At 38.3% G+C, this 19,117-nt stretch overlaps 2 protein-coding genes across 2 annotated transcripts; one reads left to right on the top strand and one right to left on the bottom strand.

Annotated features, from left to right (window-relative positions):
• Positions 1-2,132: 2,132 nt before the first annotated feature.
• rabgef1 (RAB guanine nucleotide exchange factor (GEF) 1) lies at positions 2,133-12,395 on the bottom strand. Its single transcript, XM_051401823.1, has 9 exons — positions 12,088-12,395; positions 10,010-10,193; positions 9,705-9,922; positions 9,459-9,625; positions 9,282-9,363; positions 9,017-9,149; positions 7,716-7,807; positions 5,277-5,533; positions 2,133-4,648 (listed from the first exon to the last, which is right to left on the bottom strand). The coding sequence occupies exons 2-9, from the start codon at positions 10,186-10,188 to the stop codon at positions 4,229-4,231; spliced, it is 1,548 nt and encodes a 515-aa protein (XP_051257783.1). The 5' UTR covers positions 10,189-10,193; positions 12,088-12,395; the 3' UTR covers positions 2,133-4,228.
• Positions 12,396-15,602: 3,207 nt separating this feature from the next.
• LOC127364363 (uncharacterized) lies at positions 15,603-18,833 on the top strand. Its single transcript, XM_051401833.1, has 3 exons — positions 15,603-15,973; positions 16,616-16,912; positions 17,524-18,833. Exons 1-3 carry the CDS (start codon positions 15,662-15,664, stop codon positions 18,139-18,141), a joined length of 1,227 nt encoding a protein of 408 aa, XP_051257793.1. The 5' UTR covers positions 15,603-15,661; the 3' UTR covers positions 18,142-18,833.
• The last annotated feature ends 284 nt before the right edge of the window (positions 18,834-19,117 follow it).

Below are 19,117 nucleotides of genomic sequence, written 5' to 3'. Positions count from 1 at the left end.
GGTTCTTGATGAGACTGTTTTTCTTTATCTTCTCTACTTGTTGTTGTATCATCTGATGCTGACGGAGGACAGTTTGACGACAGCGAATAAAGTACTCGGGCTAAGATGATTAACTGCTAACTCCAATAAATCAACTGTCGTCAAACTGTCCACTGTCTGTCCTCTGTCTGTCTCGGAGGTTCACTGGGAGGCTGCTGAGCCCCGTTCAGTTGCTAACGGTGACGGCAGCTACACTAGCAGTAAGCGTCTACAGACAATAATCTCTCCAGTTTCACCCAAACAGATAAAGTTTGTGTTTGTTCAGTAATCAGTGAACTAATGAATCTTGATTGACGGGTGAATGTTTGATATTATTGGTTGAAATCAGTTAGTTCATGTTGACGTAAACACGCGTCACATTTAGTTTTACAGGAAGACACAATGATTGGATTTTAATATAAAAATACAAATAAATTTTTATTTTTTTGTTATAAATTGTTAAATATGGGAGCAATATAACTGAGATGAGACCTTAAAAACTCTAAACTTCCTTAATTTCTATACAAATATCTTACTCCTTGAATGAGTCAACAGTCAACAGTGGTTTTTAAATACATCTCTAGGATTGGCTGGGATGCATCATCAGTGATGTCCGTAGGGTCATCGGGGGTTTCGGGTCTTTCAACATCAGACCCCCTCACTCAGGTGACCCATCCGGGGTTGATCAAGTCCCGGATTGCATCCCAGCAGCACCAATCCACAGCTCCGGTCACTCCTAGCCCTGACAGAGCTGTTGTTTGGACAATCTCACAAACGTCGTCGTCAGATTGCTGCCACGTGCTCTTGCTGATCCGCAGTCGATCTACTCTGCATGGAGTCTGGGGAACCGCTGCGTGGAGGTGCTGGGCTCTGTGGGGTGAGTCCTGGCCATGCTCCTCCTGCGTCTCACCAGGAACTGGTCCTGTGCGTTGCGCCTGTTTCTCCTTGTCCAAGCATTTCATCCTGGCCCGGTGGATTTTGAGGCCCTGCAGATTCTTGCATACTTTCCCCCAGATGCATTTTGCTTTCATCGTCGTCTGGCCGTCTGCATGGGTCATAATCCGTAGGTCCGTCCTGTTGGGGATCTCATCCTCCCCCCCTCTCGGGATCCCCTGGGGGTACGTCTCTGAATGTTCACTCGTAGCTTGGATTGGCTTCCTCCTCACGAAGGATGCAAGCTGGGTTGATAGCTCAACTTGCCCAAGTTAGTAGTTAGTACCCACCATCTACATATCCAAGAGTGTGTCCCAGAGCATTTTTAAGGGCACGGATTCCTGTACTTGGTCAAGTCTTCGTGTTTCTTCAGCATGTGGTAATGTGGCTTCAGTAAAGGTGATTTGAAACGTGGGAGAAAGATGTGGTGTAGTGATGGGGATAGGATACTGTTGTAGAGTGTAGTCCCACATACAGTTCAACAGGCATGAAGTCTTCCACACTGATGAACATTGCTACTGCATCCAGAAGATTTGTTGTGTTCTCAGTGCCAACATCATGAAGTTCATCTTGAACTTCCATTGTCGAGATTTCAAAAAGAAAAAGATCAGGCATAAACAGTTATTGAAGTTTTCTGGTGTATTGAGGCAGGATTGTGATCCAAATGAAAGATGTTGCTCGGTCGACATCCAAGTGAGAAGTGACCAGAGCTCCCTGCTTCTCTATTTATACCCTCCACTTTTATTCTCAGGTTAAATTTGCAAGTTTGGTTTTTACTGTTTATTCCAAGTCAAATAAGTATTTAGTATATAGGTATATGGGTTAGGGTAGTTTTTTTTGCTTAACACGAATTTTTGTCACAAATTCTTATATTTTTTATATTTTAAAAGAACAAACAACCAAGGGCACTTTCAATGAAAGGATAATTTCCGTAAAATGAAAAAAAATATATATATATAAATAAAAAAAATTTACTTATAAAATATTAATTTTTTAAAAGTCTAAGAAAAACAATAAACAAAAGAAGGTGTGGCAATAATCAATAAACTAAAGAGCTGTTTCGACCACAATGGGTCTTTCTCATTTACTCACATAGACCGGTATTAAAAAGGTTTGAGTAACACTGCACTAATGAAAACATACCTTCAATCAATTTCTGCCAATAAATACTCCGTTACAAGTAAGATGAAACAGACTTTATTGATCCCACATCGGAGATATTCCCTGTCATGTGTCTCATAAATTGAGTTTAAATTAAAAAATCAATCCAATGACTGACGTTAAAGAACCCCAGCGAGTAACACCACACGTGGTTCTCAGTTAATCTGCTAACAGCAATCAAACCGGGTCGAATGTAGGTTTTTAATTCAACGTCAGTTAGCACAGCAGCAGCGTTTCAACAGGCAATCAGACTCACAGCACACAGTTAATATTATACAGAACATCACAAACAGCAAAATAAATCTATATTTAAAATACATTATTCATAGCATCTATGGGTCAGGAGACGTTACGATCAATAGGAGTGGTTATTTCTGTTTTACAACCCAAAGAGTTAAAATTCAAATACAAGGTTTTTTTTTATCTTTTTCATGGTCAAAACAAAAAATAATTTGATATTATTTCATATTTACAAGAATTATAAGAGACCATTCAGTCGTGTTACATTCAGGTTCATTATACAGCTGAATTCTACAAACAAGACAATATTAAAAACAGTGTTTACAGAAACTGAAGCATCTCTTCATGTTGATTTGATGCTCGACAATAATGAGTTTTTGTTCCAGAGCGGTTTCCTGTTTCATTTACAGCTCGATGATTTCAGTTCAACACACAAATAAAACCGAATATTAAACACAGCAAAGAAACTGTTATCAAAGTCTAACTGACCTCAAAACAGAAACACAGACACAGTTTATACTGGATGTCAAAGGTCAGAGTGGAACAAAACAGCTCGTTTATTCATTTTCTGTTTTCGTTTTTTTTGTTTTTTAAATGAGAAACAGTTAATTTTTTATTTTCTGTTTTCATTTTACAGAAAAATGTCTAAATCCTGATTTTGGTGTAAATGTGAGTTGATTTAGGATATGTAGGTGATTTAATTGATTTGTGGCACACTTTTTAAATCAACTTTTTAACCTTTATCCACTATTTCTAAGTAAAAAAGGCTAAAATCTAAGTGAAGTCACATAAATTTGATAAAAAAAGATAAATTTAATAAAAAAAGATAAATAAAAACACAAGAAGGCCACACAGAGTGAAATGTACTGTATTGTTTCTACCTAACTTTAGCATTTTAACATTAGCAATGGGGGGAACAAAGAGTAGATCCAACTTAATGCTGACAGTAAACGTTAGTACTATTAAAGATTAGCGTAACCAAACCGTTTTTTAACGAGAGTTGAAAGATTTGGGAAGATATGATCAACGTTTTATTTTGAAGAGTTACTGTGAATGTGAGTTTAACGTCTGACAGCAAACGTTTAATTATTAGTGGAGCGTGAAACACAAATACTACGCTACATGTTAGCTTCCTCCATTTTGAACTCTGTGGCTCTCCGACCTTTCGAAGGTTAGCACCGTCCAGACAACTTAGTAAAGGAAACTGACAGAATAATAATAACAATAAGACATTTTAGCATATTTATTTTACCCCAGAGAGTAAATCCACTGATCGCTGCAATCTGATTAAAATATATTAGTGGTTCCCGACCTTTATCCTCACGAGTGATTTATTTTAAGTGTTTATTTCGTATTATATTCAATGTATAACAATAACAGTTGCTGATAAACTACATTAAACCCAAATACTGTTTTATTGTTTTACACAATAACTTAAAGAAGTTTGGAGATTTGGATGAATTTTGAGCAGATAATTTAACAATCATACAGACTTCAGATGCTTCTTTTTAGACAAATTCTGTGTTTTCTGCTCATTGTTTTAACAGCTCTTTGGTGGTTTTAGCTTTTATTTATTATATGAATAATGATAATCTGAGAAAACAACAATTTCACTTAGTTTTCTTCACATAAATGAACAAAATTGTTCTGAATTACCGGCCGATTGTGTATATTTTTAAAGTTTTCTTACACCCTTTAAAATCAAGAAGGCGTTGCGACCCCCCCGGTGGAGCTTTGACCTCCAGGTTGGGAACCACTGAATATAAACACGGGTGTGACGAGGTGTTTAAAGTGCAGAAGACGCGTAGCGAGATGGCGTTTAGTGTGGAGTACCGTTGCCGTGTGTGAAATGTTTTTCTCCCGTTTTAGACGGCTGCTACCCAGCGAACACCTGCGGCGTGAGCGGCGGCGGCAGGTTGTCGTTGTCTATGTTGTTGGCGTCGATGGCCGAAGCTGTGCGAGGCAGAATCTCCAGAGGATATTTCTCCAGGATGTCTTGCACCTCGCGCTGAACGCCCTCGGGCCAGGAGAGGAGGTCGGCCTGCAGACTCTGAGCCGCCTCCATCAGCGTCTCCTGCCGGCTGCTGAGGCCCGACAGCAGCTCCAGGTTGTGATTGAGCTGAGCCAGGACGGGGTTGGCGGGGGCCACGCCGGGCGCCGGGCCAGTCTGGGGCCAGTCTACCTCCGAGCTGTTGAACCGCGGCGAGGCTTGGCCCGACATGTAGCGCTCGAATTCCTCTGGGGAGAGATTGAGAGACTGAGCATCCAGCTTCTCGATGAACGCCGCCGCACAGCACTGAAAGAGAACGAAACACAGCTCAATATTAGAGGAGTTTATGTGGTTTCTGGTGGAGGAACATGAAAAGATCTCAACTCTTATCTATTAGTTGAATAGGTCGGCAGCTTAGCTTAGCATAAACACTGCAGCGTTTAGCTTTAGGATGGTTGAAGTAACCGATGAGAAATAATCAACCTCATTCGCTGTCTGGATCAGGACTCGTTATCGGCAGATTATCAATATCAAATGACTCGGATCGGATCAGGACATCCCTAGTAGTAACTCTCCATGCCAACAGGGGGCAGTAGTCTGCGTTCATCTTTCAAAATATCTGCGTATTTTAATGATCAGATGAGATAAAGATAAAGTTCAGACATCTCTTCTTGTTGCTACAAAAGATCTAAAGAAACTAGAGTTACAGACGTTCACTGAGTATTTTTCTACAATATAATAATTATGCAGCAATCAAAGATAAAAAAACATCTTCAAATATTTATTTATTAAGATTTAAACCCTCAAAAACTGAAACTATCACCTCTGACGACTTTACGCTGATATTTCTGTCAGGAGTTTAAATATTTGTTGACGGATTTAAAGTTGAATTAATTAGTTATCGAGCTCCGATGAGGACTGAAGTCAAACGGACCAGGTTGGTGAAGTAGTAGCCGTCCTCTCCGGTCATCAGCCTGCTGGGGTTACAGAAGCGGGTGATGTACTGGATGTTGGACTGCAGCCGCGGAGGGTTGGCTTTGAGCACGATGTAAATGAGCGCCGGGAGGAAGTCGTCCGCCGAGGCCGGCTCGTTCTTCGTGATCCTGATGGCGCTGAAGATGTTTTTACTGCAGCTAGTGATGCACCTGAGTTTGTCCCGAGGAACCCTCTTCGAGTCAATCTCAATGATATCTGGAGACAAAGACACATAGAAAAGTGATCAGTAAGTTTTAATTATTGATTTAAAGCTCCAGTGTGTCACATTGAGGAGGATCTATTGTCAGTAATGTGATATAATATTTATAGGGATGTTTTCATTAGTGTTTAATCACCTGAAAATAATAATTATGTTTTTGTTCTTGAGACACTCGGAAGGCTGAGCTGTATTCAGTTGGTTGCAATCTGAAACTTCACCACTAGATGCCACTAAAAACACACTGGTCATTAAAGTCAATAAACAAAGATTACAGTAAATATTTACTGGTTCCAGCTGCTTTCTTAGTCGTCTTTGATTTAAATTTAATAAAACAAATTTAATTTAATATCTCGGTTGGATAAAAGAGGGAATTTAAAGATGTTCTGAGAATCTGTGATGAGGATTTTTCTTTCATTTCAGACATTTTACAAACTAAAATGATTAAATAACTGTGTTGTTGATTGCAGCCTCTCGGTGTATCCGGCCATGCAGATACTTTTATTTGTATCTTGTTGAGATGATCTATCTCTAACTGTCCGACCTTTAAAGAACCAGTGTGTAGCATTTAGTGGCGTCTAGCGGCGTAATAGACAGAAACTACGGTGGCCGACAACGTTTGGTTTGTCTGTTCTGGGCTACTGTAGAAAACATGGCGGACCCTGCCACTAGAAGATTCCTCTGTAGATAAAAACGTCTTATTCTACGTAAACGAAAACACAAAGATTCTTATATTATGGTGATTAAACACTAATGAAAACATCCCTATAAATATTATATCACATTTCTGACAATAAAACCTCCTAAATGTTACACCTGGACCTTTAAATACAACCTAGCTTACCCTGTCTCAGCTGTCTGAAAGGGGGCGTGTCTATGTTTGATTGACAGCAGCTGGCCGATGTTACACCACTGACAGAAGTTAAACAAAGTAAACTAGCTAGTGCTTTAGTTTCATGTGCAGACAGCTTGTTGTTAGCAGTAGACGAAGAGTAAAGACCACCAGCATCCGACCGCAGTGACATTAGCAGGTACGTTGACGCACTGTAAGCAGCTCGTTAGATACCTGGAGCGTTCGGTTGGTTCGGCAGGTTAAAGTACAGGAAGAGATGAGTGTGCGAGTTGGATAAGACTTTAGCATTAAAGCTAATGTGGGCTGTTGTTTAAAGTCTGTGTTGGGTAGCAGGTTGCTGATGAGTCTGCATGATGCAAATATGGTTTAAAATGAAGGAATCTGATTGGTTTACAGGGTTTTAAATGGTTAAATTTAAGACCTATTTTACATCCATACTGGCAAGACTGAAACTTTACACAAACAATGTAAACTTCATTAATCTGATCACATTTTAAGACCTGTCAAAATCATATTTAAGACAATTTAAGACCTTAAATTCAGATGATTTTAGACTTTTAAGACGGCCTGTATCTGGTCCGAGGGCGGTTTTGTGATTTCCAGAACAGAAAAACAAATAATTAAACAATTAAAATTAAAGTTAAACAATCCAGTGTGCAACATTTAGGACAGAGGTCTCAAACTGGTATCTTCACATTAGTTTCTATACATTTTATATCATCTTTGTTGTTCGCTGTCAACTGTTTGAACCCTGATTTAGGAGGTTTTATTGTCAGTAACACTCATACGTATGTTTTCATTAGTGTTTTATCACCTAAATATAATAATTGTTGTGTTTTTGTTACTTTAGAATGAGATGTTTTTATCAAACACTGACTCTATATTGAGGCTTTTATGTTCCACCGTAGTTTCTCGTACACACTTCGAAGGCTGAGCTGTATTCAGTTGGTTGCAATCTGCAACTTCACCACTAGATGCCACTAAAATCCAACACAGTGGTCCCTTAAGTCATTTTAATGCAAAGATTCCCCACAAAAATACTGGTTCCAGCTGCTCAAATGTAACAATGTCGTCTTTGATGGTAAATTTAAATTTAATTTAATATCTCGGACTGGATATTCGGAAAAAAAGGGAATTTAAAAATGTTAACTCAGGATTTTTATTTAATTTCAGAAATTTTAAAAACAAAAATGATTCATAAATGATTCAAGAACATAAATAATAAATAAATAATACAGACTAATTGTTAATTAAAAACAGTCGTTGGACTCTGCCATGTTTCTACTGTAGCCCAGGGGAAGGGTGAGGCGAGGGAGTCGCACTCTGACCTGTTATTGCTTTGACCACATTCTCAGAGACTTCTGGGATTTCTTCATCCATAGACACACACAGCATCTGGATGGTCACCCAGTGTAACGCCCTGCGGATACAGAGACTCACAGTCAGTCGTCGACTTTATATTTACGAGAGAAAAAGCTAAAAGGGAAGTTTGTGTAAAACCAGAGAACTGGATGAATTTTGAGCAGATTATTTCCTGTTAATATTGAAATATTGATTAGAAATTAGTTTTTCTGATATTTTTATAATGTTTTTATACAATTCTGTGTCTGTGTTAGTATTTAATTTAATTTTTAACAATCATAAAGAACTTAATAGGCTTCTTTTTTAACAGATTCAGTGTTTCTGGTTGTTTTCTAACGCAGGACGAGACTGTTTATCAGACAGTGACGTCTCTCTGTTGTGTTCAGGTCTTCAAAGTTTGGATCTTAAACAATAATCTAAACTTAAAAAACAACAACTTCATTCAGTTTTATTCAAAAAAAGTGATGAAATGAGATATTTTTCTATTTTATTGTCTTTTCTTTACTCTTATCATCTCGTATCTCATCTCATTTTATAAAGGCCTACTGTACATATTAATACGTTTTCTTTCACCCTTTAAAATCAAAATCAAGAAGGCCTCACGTCCCCCCCTGTGAAGCTTTGGCGTCCCCTAGTGGGGTCCCGACCCTCAGGTTTTATAAAGTTGGGGTTGACACAGGAGTAAAGGTCATAGAAGGGTTATCTTCTCATGAATGTGTTGATATTTCATCGCTAACCTGCCAAATTGATCTATTTTAGATCAGTGGGTTCCCAACCTGAGGGTCGGGACCCCCACTAGGGGGCGCCAAAGCTTTACAGGGGGTCGCAAGGCCTTCTTGATTTTAAAGGGTGTAAGAAAACCTTTAAAAATATACACATTAGGTCGATATCTCAGCATTTTATTAATTTATGTGGAGAAAACTAAATGTAATTGTTATTTTTTAAGTTTAAATTATTATTTAAGATCTAAAGTTTAACACAAGTTATATTTACTGAGCTTCTCTCTTTGATAAACAGCCAAAAAATGAGCCTATTAAGTCTGTATGATTGTTAAAAATTAACTAAATAAATAATAGATTACACATAATTAAATAAAAAGCTCCTAAAAATGTTAGAAAAACAGGAAATAATCTGCTAAAAATTCATCCAAATCTCTCGTTTTACACAAACTTCCTTCAGTTACTGAGTTTATCAGCGGTTATTGATAAACACTGACTATGATAAATATCCAATAAACGTGGATCAATATGTGAACGTCGCCGCCCACCTGATCCTCTTCTGCGTGGCCAGATCTTTCTTCTCGTCATCGGTGGTTTCGGGACAGAAGACGCTCTTATACAGACGACTCATTATGTACTTTTCCACCTGGTCCATCACCTGCTCCACGGACTCCGAAGAACCTGATCAAAGATTCATCAGAACACGTTAATCAATACGCCAATTAACACGTTAATTAGAGCTAACGAGCCGCAGCGAGGAGGAGGAGGAGCCTGTTTGTGCTGCCATCTAGAGGTTGATGTGTGTGAACCGACCTTTAAAGTGGCTCATCAAGCGGTCCGCCATGTTCTGGTAGAAATCCTGAACGCACTCCGACAGCTCGTCGGCGCCGAGGTCCTGTAAGACGAGAGGTTGGAGGGTCATACGGCGCCGATCGGTGTATTGATCGGCTCATGTTAAGCTTTTATTATTAGAACTGTTGTTATTACGACCTTCTTGCTCGACATGTTCATGATGAAGGTTCGGCACTGCTTGTGGATCTCCCGACCGGGCTTCTGGAGGTTCTTCAGGAACTCAACAAAGTCCTTTGACACCTGATCCGTATCGAAGCTCGCATGGCGGCTAATGGACGGACTCGGAGTCTTTCCCTCCTGGGTTTCTGATGGAGGAAGAACCACATTTAGAACAAGCAAACAGGTTAAGACTGAGGCTGAAGCAAACGGCTCTGAGTGTCGTACCTTTCTTTGGGGCGGTGCGAGATGACGGGCTGAAGAACTTCTTCACCGTCGTCACTTTCCGCGTCTTCTCATTCGTCTTCTTCTCCTCAAACTTGGAGAAGGGTCCCAGGGAGGCGTGCCCGGGGGCGCCCTGTGGCTGCGGCGCCGGCGCTGCGGACTGGGGGTGCGTCTGCGCTCCGTGACTACTGGCATACGCCGCCTCCTCCTCTCGCTGCAGCCTGAGAGCATCGGACAGGGCGCGGTGAGTGAGTCATAAACAGGAGGAGAAGCTGCTGCCAACAATGCGGCAGAAGGTTCTGACTTACTTTTCTGCCAAGGCCCAGTCGTCCTGGATCTGTTTCTGCCGCACCCGCTGGTACTCCTCCCGCCAGCACTTGGAGCACAGGCCCTGCCATGCTGCGTTGCCATAGTAACCGCATCCCTTCTTGCACAGCAGATCAGACTGGTCCACGTGTATCCCCCGTCGCTCCGTCCGCTGACTCATGGCTGCTGGAGGGAAAGTAAACGATGGTTCAGCAGGTTTATTGGTTGTTGTGTTTGATGCACAGAGCTCGCAGTTTGTGGACGCCACACAGACTTACAGAGATTTACAGACACAAATATGACTCTAAATTACTTTAAATGTGTCTCTGTGTCTGCTGAGATGTCAGTGTTGCCCCCCCAAGTGGCAAATAATACGCGATAATTAAAGGTTGTATAAGAGATTCACGGCCACTAGATGTCGTACTAGAGCACCGGCCTCTCAGACAATAAGAACCAGACTCCATTGACAAAACCAGTAATTTTACCTCGCAGATAATCATAAAATACACTTCAAGCTGGACAGACACAAAATAAAACTCAGCAGAACTGTTTCTGTTAGTCTTTTCTAACAGTCACCAACTCTGGTTTCAGCAAAATAATCCCATAATTCACAGAGTTAGAGGTGAAAATACACGTTCACTAAAGTTAGTTTAACCACAAACAGCCGTAATGTCACTTTCACTCTCCACCAGACTCCAGAGACAAAAACACTAATTTTACCTCACAGATCATCATAACATCGTAACTTCATTCTCTCTGCTGTTCCAGCAACTCTGGTTTGGTTGAAATAAATCAAATCAATGTTATCAAAGTTATTGATTAGTACTATCAGTAGTAAATTCCACACAGATAACCTGGAACCCCCTGAGTGTCTGATTCACAGTGACAATGTAATAATAATAATAATAATAATAAAAACAAAATACCAAGTAAAAACTACTTAATCAAGAATATTTTTTAACTTACAAAATTGAATTTGTGTTACAATTTGAAAATACTCTTGCAATTCTTTTAAGTTAAAATAACTTATCGCATTACAGTTTGTATTAAACAAAACAAGACATTTAAAGACATTTGGACTTAAATGCTTTGTTTAATATTGTTAGTTTGGGATAATAATATATATATTTTCTATATTTAATAATAATAATAATAGTGTGTCATAAGAAATGCTCCCATTTTAACATCAGTAACGACATTAAATCACCATCATTATATCTTGTTTCTTATATATTTACCATACAGACGTTCTGCACGTTTGTATCATTTGTTTGTTTGTTTTCTTGTATTTGTGTATTTTATTCCTGTTTAAACTAGTATCTGTAAAGTCACTATTATAGCTATAGAAATATTTACATTACTTTAATTTTAACAAACAAAACTGGATTTTAATCGTCATCATAAAGTAGTAATATTACTCCTTTATTGTAAGTATTAACTCTGTAACAACACATTCTGTATGTAATGGGATTTATATTATTATATATATATATTTATATTGTGAGATAATAACAAGCCAATCTTGTTTTTTAAGTGGATATTTGGATCAGAGTGGACTATAACGCTGAGAGGGCGCCACAGCTCACAGTAAATATAACCTGTACCGTTAAATAACCTTTTATTGTGTCTATTTTTTATCTTTATTTATATTATTACTGATACAATAAACCTGATTCTGATATAACTACTGTAACTTACTCAGAATCAGGTTGATTACCAAGCAGTTTTTCACATTAAAGGAAATATAAAAAGATATATATACATACACAGAATATAAATAAAGATTTATTATTATTATTTATTATATTATTTATATTTGAGTTGAACAGTTTAAAGATATTTTAAAGATAAACAGTTGTGAGAGCTTTAATGTAATAACACATATTCAGGGAGTAATAAAGTAATGAGATTACAGTTTGATGGTGGTATATTACATTACATTATAATGTCAGTGTAAACCTCCAGAACCTCCTGAAACCTTCCTCACTCACTCTCAGTCAGCTGACCCGGTTCTGTTGGACTCAGTCCACCAGCAGAACCCCGCGAACACACCCTGAACACCCGGGAACAGGTAACGTACCTGTGTGTCGTCTCCTTCCTCGAGCAGCAACAGAACCTCCTCTTCCTCCTCTTCTTCTTCTTCTTCTTCTTCTTCTCCTGTCGCCTGCTCTGAGCACAAACCCGCGCGGGGGGGGTCCGGACAATGACGTTACCTGGACAACAACGCGGAAGTGTGTCCGACGGCGCGAGCGCACCGAGATTTTATTACGTTTATTAAAAAAAGAGTAAAAGCGGGAAAAATGTGTTTAAAGACGAAACTTTGATTTCCGGAGAGTTTTAACCGAGGAGTGTGTTTACTTCCGCATCCGGGACAGAGTTCTCAAGGATCCGCTCGTGTCGTCACTTGGTTGTAACCGGAAGTGTAAGGCGAGGGTCAGTTGGTCATTTGACGCGACGGCGGAGATCGGAAACTACCAATTTTATTTTATTTTTTTAATAGTTTCAGATAAATATAAGTAAATATATAAACAAGTAAATAAAGAAATTAATTTTAAAAAATGCACAGGTTATTGAATTAGTTTGTTTCATTGCATTTTTTTAATTAATAAAATTTAAAAAAAATAAAATTAACGGTTACACATTTATTTTTTGACTTCGTATCCGTGTTTTATTTCCATAAATAATCTGAAAGGAAACACTGAATCCACACAAGCGACGCACAAATAACGAAGCCAATACCAAATCTTAGAAAATTACAAATCAAATCATAATTTATCTGTAATCTAAGAATTATTCACTTTAAGAGTTAATGCACTATTATACTCTCTTTACATACATACATCATTTATTATTATTATTATTATTATTATTATATTAATCCCAGCAGGGAAATCCTCAATTTAGCCAGAAGTACATAAAGTAATAAACTAGCTCCACCTTTACCAGCTGCATCAGTAAGTGATGAACACATTAAAGGATCAATAATTATAATCCAATAATATCATTTACATTCATTTACTTTTGGTGCTTTAAGTGTATTTTGATATTAAATCATCATTTTGTTTGTTGTTGATACTTTTTAAATATAATTTTGAATGCAGGACTTTTTTTTTAGTTTCTTACTGAAGTAAAACTTCTGCTCACAGGTGATAGTTGTGAGTGTAAAAATAACCAAATAAAATATGTACTTATAGTGAATTTGAGTTAAAAGAGGAACGAGGGTAAAACACTAGAAACTGGCGTAAACAACAAAGTCCTCATCACCTCTAAAGCTCCGTAACTAACACGTTATCTCTGCTTTATTATAATCTGTTAAAAACTGTGGTTAAACTGGGAATTATGTGTAAATATTTCTTACTTCCTGGACTTTTTGCTGGTTGCCTTCTGCACAAACAAACATAAACATTTACTAATTCTCACACAATGTCAGCAGCTGCAGTTTCAGACATTCAGAAGATTTAAACTTATAAACAACCTCAGTATCTTTGTAACTCTCAGTGGAGCTTAAGGACCAAACACAGTTTATCTGCACTGTTTATCTGACTGCTCCTTTATTGACGTTAAGGTTAATGTTCACTTTTATTTATCAGCTGCACTGAATCTCAAACACTGTAAAACCTGATGAGTTAGTTCAACTCAAACTGTTTCAGTTTATTAAAGATATAAAAGATATTTGAATAGAAGTAACTAGAAGTATTTATTGTTAAAGTAACTTTGGTAAATTAACTTAATTAAAATGTGTTAACAGACTTAATCTGAATAAAGTCACTTAAATAAATCTTCTTTATACAAATGTTACCACTAAAGTTGAATTTACTTTTACTGGTTTAGCAAATTATAACTTTACCTGTCAAAACAGCTGACGTAAAATAAAACTATTAATAATTAATTGTAGCTTGGTAATCTTTACACTTTGGTGGATCATTAAGAATTATTTGGATGCATAATTGGGCTTTATGATGATTAATAAACTGAAGTAAAAGCATTATAATGCTTATATTTATGATGAAATATGTGTGTTATTTATTTAATGATATAAGTCAACTTAAAGAAAGTGAGTCAGTGGAACAAACTGGAATTAAATCACCAATAATTAAAATACTGAACACATTTAAATTCTCTTAAAACAACTGAGTAGTTCCAACATTTCATTTTTGAGTTTAATTAATTAAAGTGAATGAATGAGGATTCATTTATGTGATGTGCTGTCGGGTTTTACAGTGAACAGACGGTTTATTACTTTCTATGACACCAAGAACTACTAAACTAAATACTATTGAGACAAACTTCAAATAAATCCTGAACTTTCGACCTTTGACAGGAGAAACTTGAGTGAGAATGACAAAGAAATCAGGACAAACAGAGATAAGTTATCTTGTTTCACAGCTCAAATCCAGGATGGAGATCTTCAAACTAAAACATATCTAATGTTGGTGAAGTTCTAAAGATTATTTTATCTGTTTAAAACGTTCCCACAGATTTCAGGACACCGACCATTAAAGTGATTTTACTGCACAGACCTGGAAAAACATCAATAATCGAACCAACCAGAGACTGTAACTCAGATATCATGATGATATTTAATCAACTGCACAGAAAAGAAGTTAATTTGTCAGTTTGTCTGTCAAACAGCAGATCTCCACCTGATGTGTCCTCTCACATCCACATGGAAGCAGACAGTTTAAATTAAGCTTCAGGTGCAACAGAGTAAACTTCTGAAACTTTCAATCCGGGAGGGAAGTGAAACAGTTTTTTTTTTTGTCAACCTGATGTTCCTCTTTAATTTCCTTGCATCAGTTTCCACCACACAGCTGTTCCACTAAAAACTGTTTAAACAACAACCAGCAGGAAAATATGGTTGATTTTCTTTTAACTTTCCTGTATTTGTGTTTATAATCTTTCACTGTTAAATCTGACGAGTTAGTTCAATTTAAACTGTTTGATTTAAACCGCTAGTTTATTAAAGATATAAAATATATTTAATTTGAGTAGAAGAAACTAGAAGTATTCATTGTGAAAGTAACTTGGCTATATTAAGTTAATTGTACTAATTCCATTCAGTTACTGCAACTTATTTAAAATGTTTGAACAGAATTTATCAGAATAAAGTCACTTAAATGCATCTTCTTTATACAAATATTACTTTTGTGATGGTTTTCTTCCACTAAAACAAATTATTACATTACCTGTAAAAACAGTCGACGTACAATAAAAACAATTAATAATTTATTGATTATTAAAATTGTAGCTGATTAATTTTTATGGGACAAACATTTAATCTTTGATGGATCATTAAGAATTATTTTGATGCATATTTGGGCTTTATGATGATTAATAAACTGAAATAAAGACTATATAATGCTTATAATTTTATAATGATATAAAGTCAACTTAAAGAAAATGAGTCAATGGAACAAACTGGAAGTAAATCACCAATAATTCAAAATACTGAACACATTTAAATTCACTAAAATCAACTGAGTTGAGTTTAATAAATGTGAATGAGTGACTCCAGTTTGTTTGAGCCACTCGTGAACAGTTTGTATTGATGTTCATGAGTGCTTTGGTGAGCTGGTCGTGCTGATAACGTCTGACTGGGGCAAATAAACACACAGAGGGTCAGAAACACCGAGAACAAGCAGACGGATACAACCATGATCCTGACGGGTCGCAGTCTGTGTCTTCCTTCTCCAGCCACCGTCCAGGAGCTCTTCTTCGTGGCTCGAGATGCCGGCATCATCCCGGATATCTCCCTGGACCCCGTCCTCACCACCTTCCTGTCTCTGGACTCCTCGGCAGCCCTGCAGCACCAGTACGCCTTCTTACAGCGGAGCATGAGCGGAGAGCAGCAGTCGGCGTTCAGCCTCAACCTGACGGCGGAGCTGGGAGGCAGCAGGGTCACGTACGGGGGAGTCGGCGTTGTCGCTCTGGCTCTGTCCGTGCTTTTTGACCAGGTCGCCCAACAAGTGGGTCAAACTTTTTGGGTTTTTGTGAAACTATTGGAGGGTTAAAGAAGCTCAAAACATATGATGCAGCTTTCTGAAATCAGTGGAAGAGAAATATCTGGACAATTATTGGACAGATTGTCATGAAACGCGGCGCAGAAAGTCCGTCGGTGGCTTCTCATCAGCAGGTCAAACAGTTGCTAACAGCGACACCGGTGGCCGTTAGGTGAACTGCAGTCGGTGTCTTATTGCTCGCAATCGTCCGAAGGTGCATGTGAACGTCAATCGTGGCGTTTCCAACTCACTCTGTCAGCCAACGCCACAAAGCGACCAATGCCGGACGCACGGCGCGCAGCCAAGACACAGCCGCTTAGCTACAGTTAGCTAGCTGGATTTAAAGTTTTGTTACAACCTCATGTGCGATAAATAATATTCAAAACGCTTCAGAATCTTACATATGGAACTTTGAATTTGTCCAGTATTGTGATTTATGACCAAATACCTGCAAAACTAATGACATCCAGCCGCAGTCGTACTTGTGTTTAATGCTAATTAGCACATGTTAGCATGCTAATACACTAAACTTGCTAAATATCAGCACGTTAGCCATGAAGTCTTTGAACCACAAAGCTAAAGCAGCTAAAACATAGACTCTCCCTCCAGGTCCGAGGTCAAGGATCAACAGAAGGGGGACTAACAACTGAGGGGTCCCAGAGGATTTTTGGCATCAGCAGTTCCTCCAGGATTGGCTGGATTATCCACAACTACCTGCGCCGGATCCCCGGCATCGCCAACAACCAGGAGAAGATGGCGGAAACCACGGAGCTCTACGATAACTGGCTGAAACTGGAGCTGCTCGACCACTACGAGAGGATGACCACTAAGAAGAGGATGAGCTCAGTGTCCATGCAGCAGTGGTTGGCGGGAGCTGCCGTTCATCTGCACATGAGAATTCACCAGGTCACTTTTATTTCTGCCGCATATAAATATCTGTTCTGTTAATGATGTTTCCAAAACTATCTGCCAACAGGGAAAATGTTGTTTGTTGTCTTCTCGCCTTGGTTGGTGCCAGAATTTGACCAGAAAAGGTGCCAGTACCCAAAATCTTTTTTTCTATTGCGGGACAAAAGGAAAATTGTTAAAATTATTGTGATTTTTTTTGTATATTTATTTAGAATCAAAGGCAACTTGTGCCAGAGAGAATAATACCGACAACTTTTTGCGCTAGAGAACTTCTATGATTGTTGAAACTCACAAGAAACTAAGTTGCGGTGATTAAAATTCAGGAAAACGTTTTTCCCTTTGCATTAAACAATATTTCGGAAAATTGCGGAGAATTCACGGTCAACTGGTTGAAAATTAAAATATTTTTTTTAACTTTTTTTGTTTTCTGTATCGCCAATATGCAAATTTCAGTAAAAAATGGTGTCAGATCTAATAAAAAACTAAATGGGAGCAAACAAACCCGTATTTTCCACCTCTAGGACTTCCTGTGTTGTTGACGCTGAACGTCGGCAGTTGAATTTCTTCGTGTTGTCGATTTGAAAACTCTTTTATTCTTGTTCCAACAGGTTCGTCTGAACTCTGTGCCGTTAGGATCAGCTGAGTCACTGCGTCTGTCCTATAAATCGGGGTTATGTCGCCTGGTTCAGGACTACGCAACCTATCTGCGCCGAAACATTCAGGAAACTGGAGCTCCAAGACCCCGAAAACCCAGAACGAGGACAGCCAACGGACCAAGACTAACTGACACCATTATAAGCTGCTCAGGTAATCCCCTTTTTAATGAGAGTGTCTCAGTTGATACATTTAATGAGACTATCAAACCCAATTCAACTGCAGACATTAGCAGAAGCTGTAAAACCAACGGATCCAGTGAAGACTTTGGACGTAATGAGACGAAAGGTACAGTAGGAACGGAAACCAGGAAGACACTCAACAGTTCCACTGGACGTATCGCGGAGGAGGAAGTCGACACTCTGGGTCTGTTAGTCATTGAGCCGCAGAGGAACGTGAGCCACAGCGTGCGGCATCACCCCTGTGAGTCTCCGGCCATACAACAAGCTTTAGCGACTCGTATTTTCAACGCTCAGGATCTCGAGCGGAACAGAAACTTCTTCCGGTTCCCTGAAAGATCTTTCCACGGCCTCCTCAGGCAGAGGAACGACTTTGAGCTGAAGACCGATTAGACAGACGTAGAAAGGAGTGAGATTGATCCTACGAGGACATTAACAGTTGAGCAAACCTCGGTCAACTTTATTCTTTTCTGTGCAGCAATTTTTTTTCCCTCAGGATGGCGAAGATACGAAGACATTTTTACCCTGAACCTAACCAATCCAATCAAAGAAGGCAACAAGTATTAGTCAGAGTCAGTCACGTAATGTCTTCACCATCCTGGGAACAAAAATATGGCTTCCTCTACTTATGCTCGGCTCGGCTATGTTACATTTCTGACAATTTTCTGTAATAACAATTTGGGATAAAGTGAAAGTTGCATATAGTTTTGTATAATTAATTTAAAATGGTGAATAAAACCTCCAGTTTGGTGAAGTGTGAAGCTACAATGATTTGTGTTGATTAGCTTGTTAAAAGTTGATTAACTAGTTAAAAGTTGATTAACTTGCTATTTGCTGCAGAGAAATCTGTTAATCTACATCATAGTTTGCTGGGTAGTTACATCAGAAAACTAATGCTAGCACAACACTAGAAGAAGAAGATATACTTTATTGATCTCCTCTTGGGGACATTAATTTTTAAGATTTCTTAGACAATTTATGGAAAAATACAATTTTCTTTAAATACTTGATTTTGACTGATCGATTGATTGATTTTGCTGACCATGTGAACACTTGAATAAAAATAAAGAGGATTGGTGCATAAAGGTCCAGGTTTGTTACTGTTAAGGTCATTTAAAACTGTGTTTAATATATAGTGTAAAATGTATAAGTATTGATAAGTGAGTTATTGTATTAGAGGAGTCTGCAGCCTCAGTGAGTAAACAGTCCAACATCAACCTCTAGTGGTACAAAATGATAACAGTCTTATGTAAATGCCCATAATGAGATCAGATCCTTTCCTTAAGTAAAAGTAAATATACCACAACAAAAAGTCCTGCATTAAAAACTTCACATGAGTTAAAGTACAGAAATATCTGAATTAAAAGTA

This window comes from Dicentrarchus labrax, unplaced genomic scaffold (genome assembly GCF_905237075.1).
Source record: "Dicentrarchus labrax unplaced genomic scaffold, dlabrax2021, whole genome shotgun sequence".
In the NCBI taxonomy this organism is placed as follows: Eukaryota; Metazoa; Chordata; class Actinopteri; family Moronidae; genus Dicentrarchus; species Dicentrarchus labrax.
This window is presented reverse-complemented; position numbering and strand designations above follow the sequence as displayed.

Excerpts from the sequence above, each read along its gene's own strand:
- rabgef1 (XM_051401823.1), bottom strand. The coding sequence starts at position 10,188 with ATGAGTCAGCGGACGGAGCGACGGGGGATACACGTGGACCAGTCTGAT. Across the intron at positions 9,364-9,458 it reads TGAACATGTCGAGCAAGAAG|GACCTCGGCGCCGACGAGCT; the intron begins GTCGTAATAACA and ends CTCGTCTTACAG. Across the intron at positions 5,534-7,715 it reads TGTGGTCAAAGCAATAACAG|ATATCATTGAGATTGACTCG; the intron begins GTCAGAGTGCGA and ends CTTTGTCTCCAG.
- LOC127364363 (XM_051401833.1), top strand. The coding sequence starts at position 15,662 with ATGATCCTGACGGGTCGCAGTCTGTGTCTTCCTTCTCCAGCCACCGTC. Across the intron at positions 15,974-16,615 it reads TTGACCAGGTCGCCCAACAA|GTCCGAGGTCAAGGATCAAC; the intron begins GTGGGTCAAACT and ends CTCTCCCTCCAG. Across the intron at positions 16,913-17,523 it reads TGCACATGAGAATTCACCAG|GTTCGTCTGAACTCTGTGCC; the intron begins GTCACTTTTATT and ends TTGTTCCAACAG.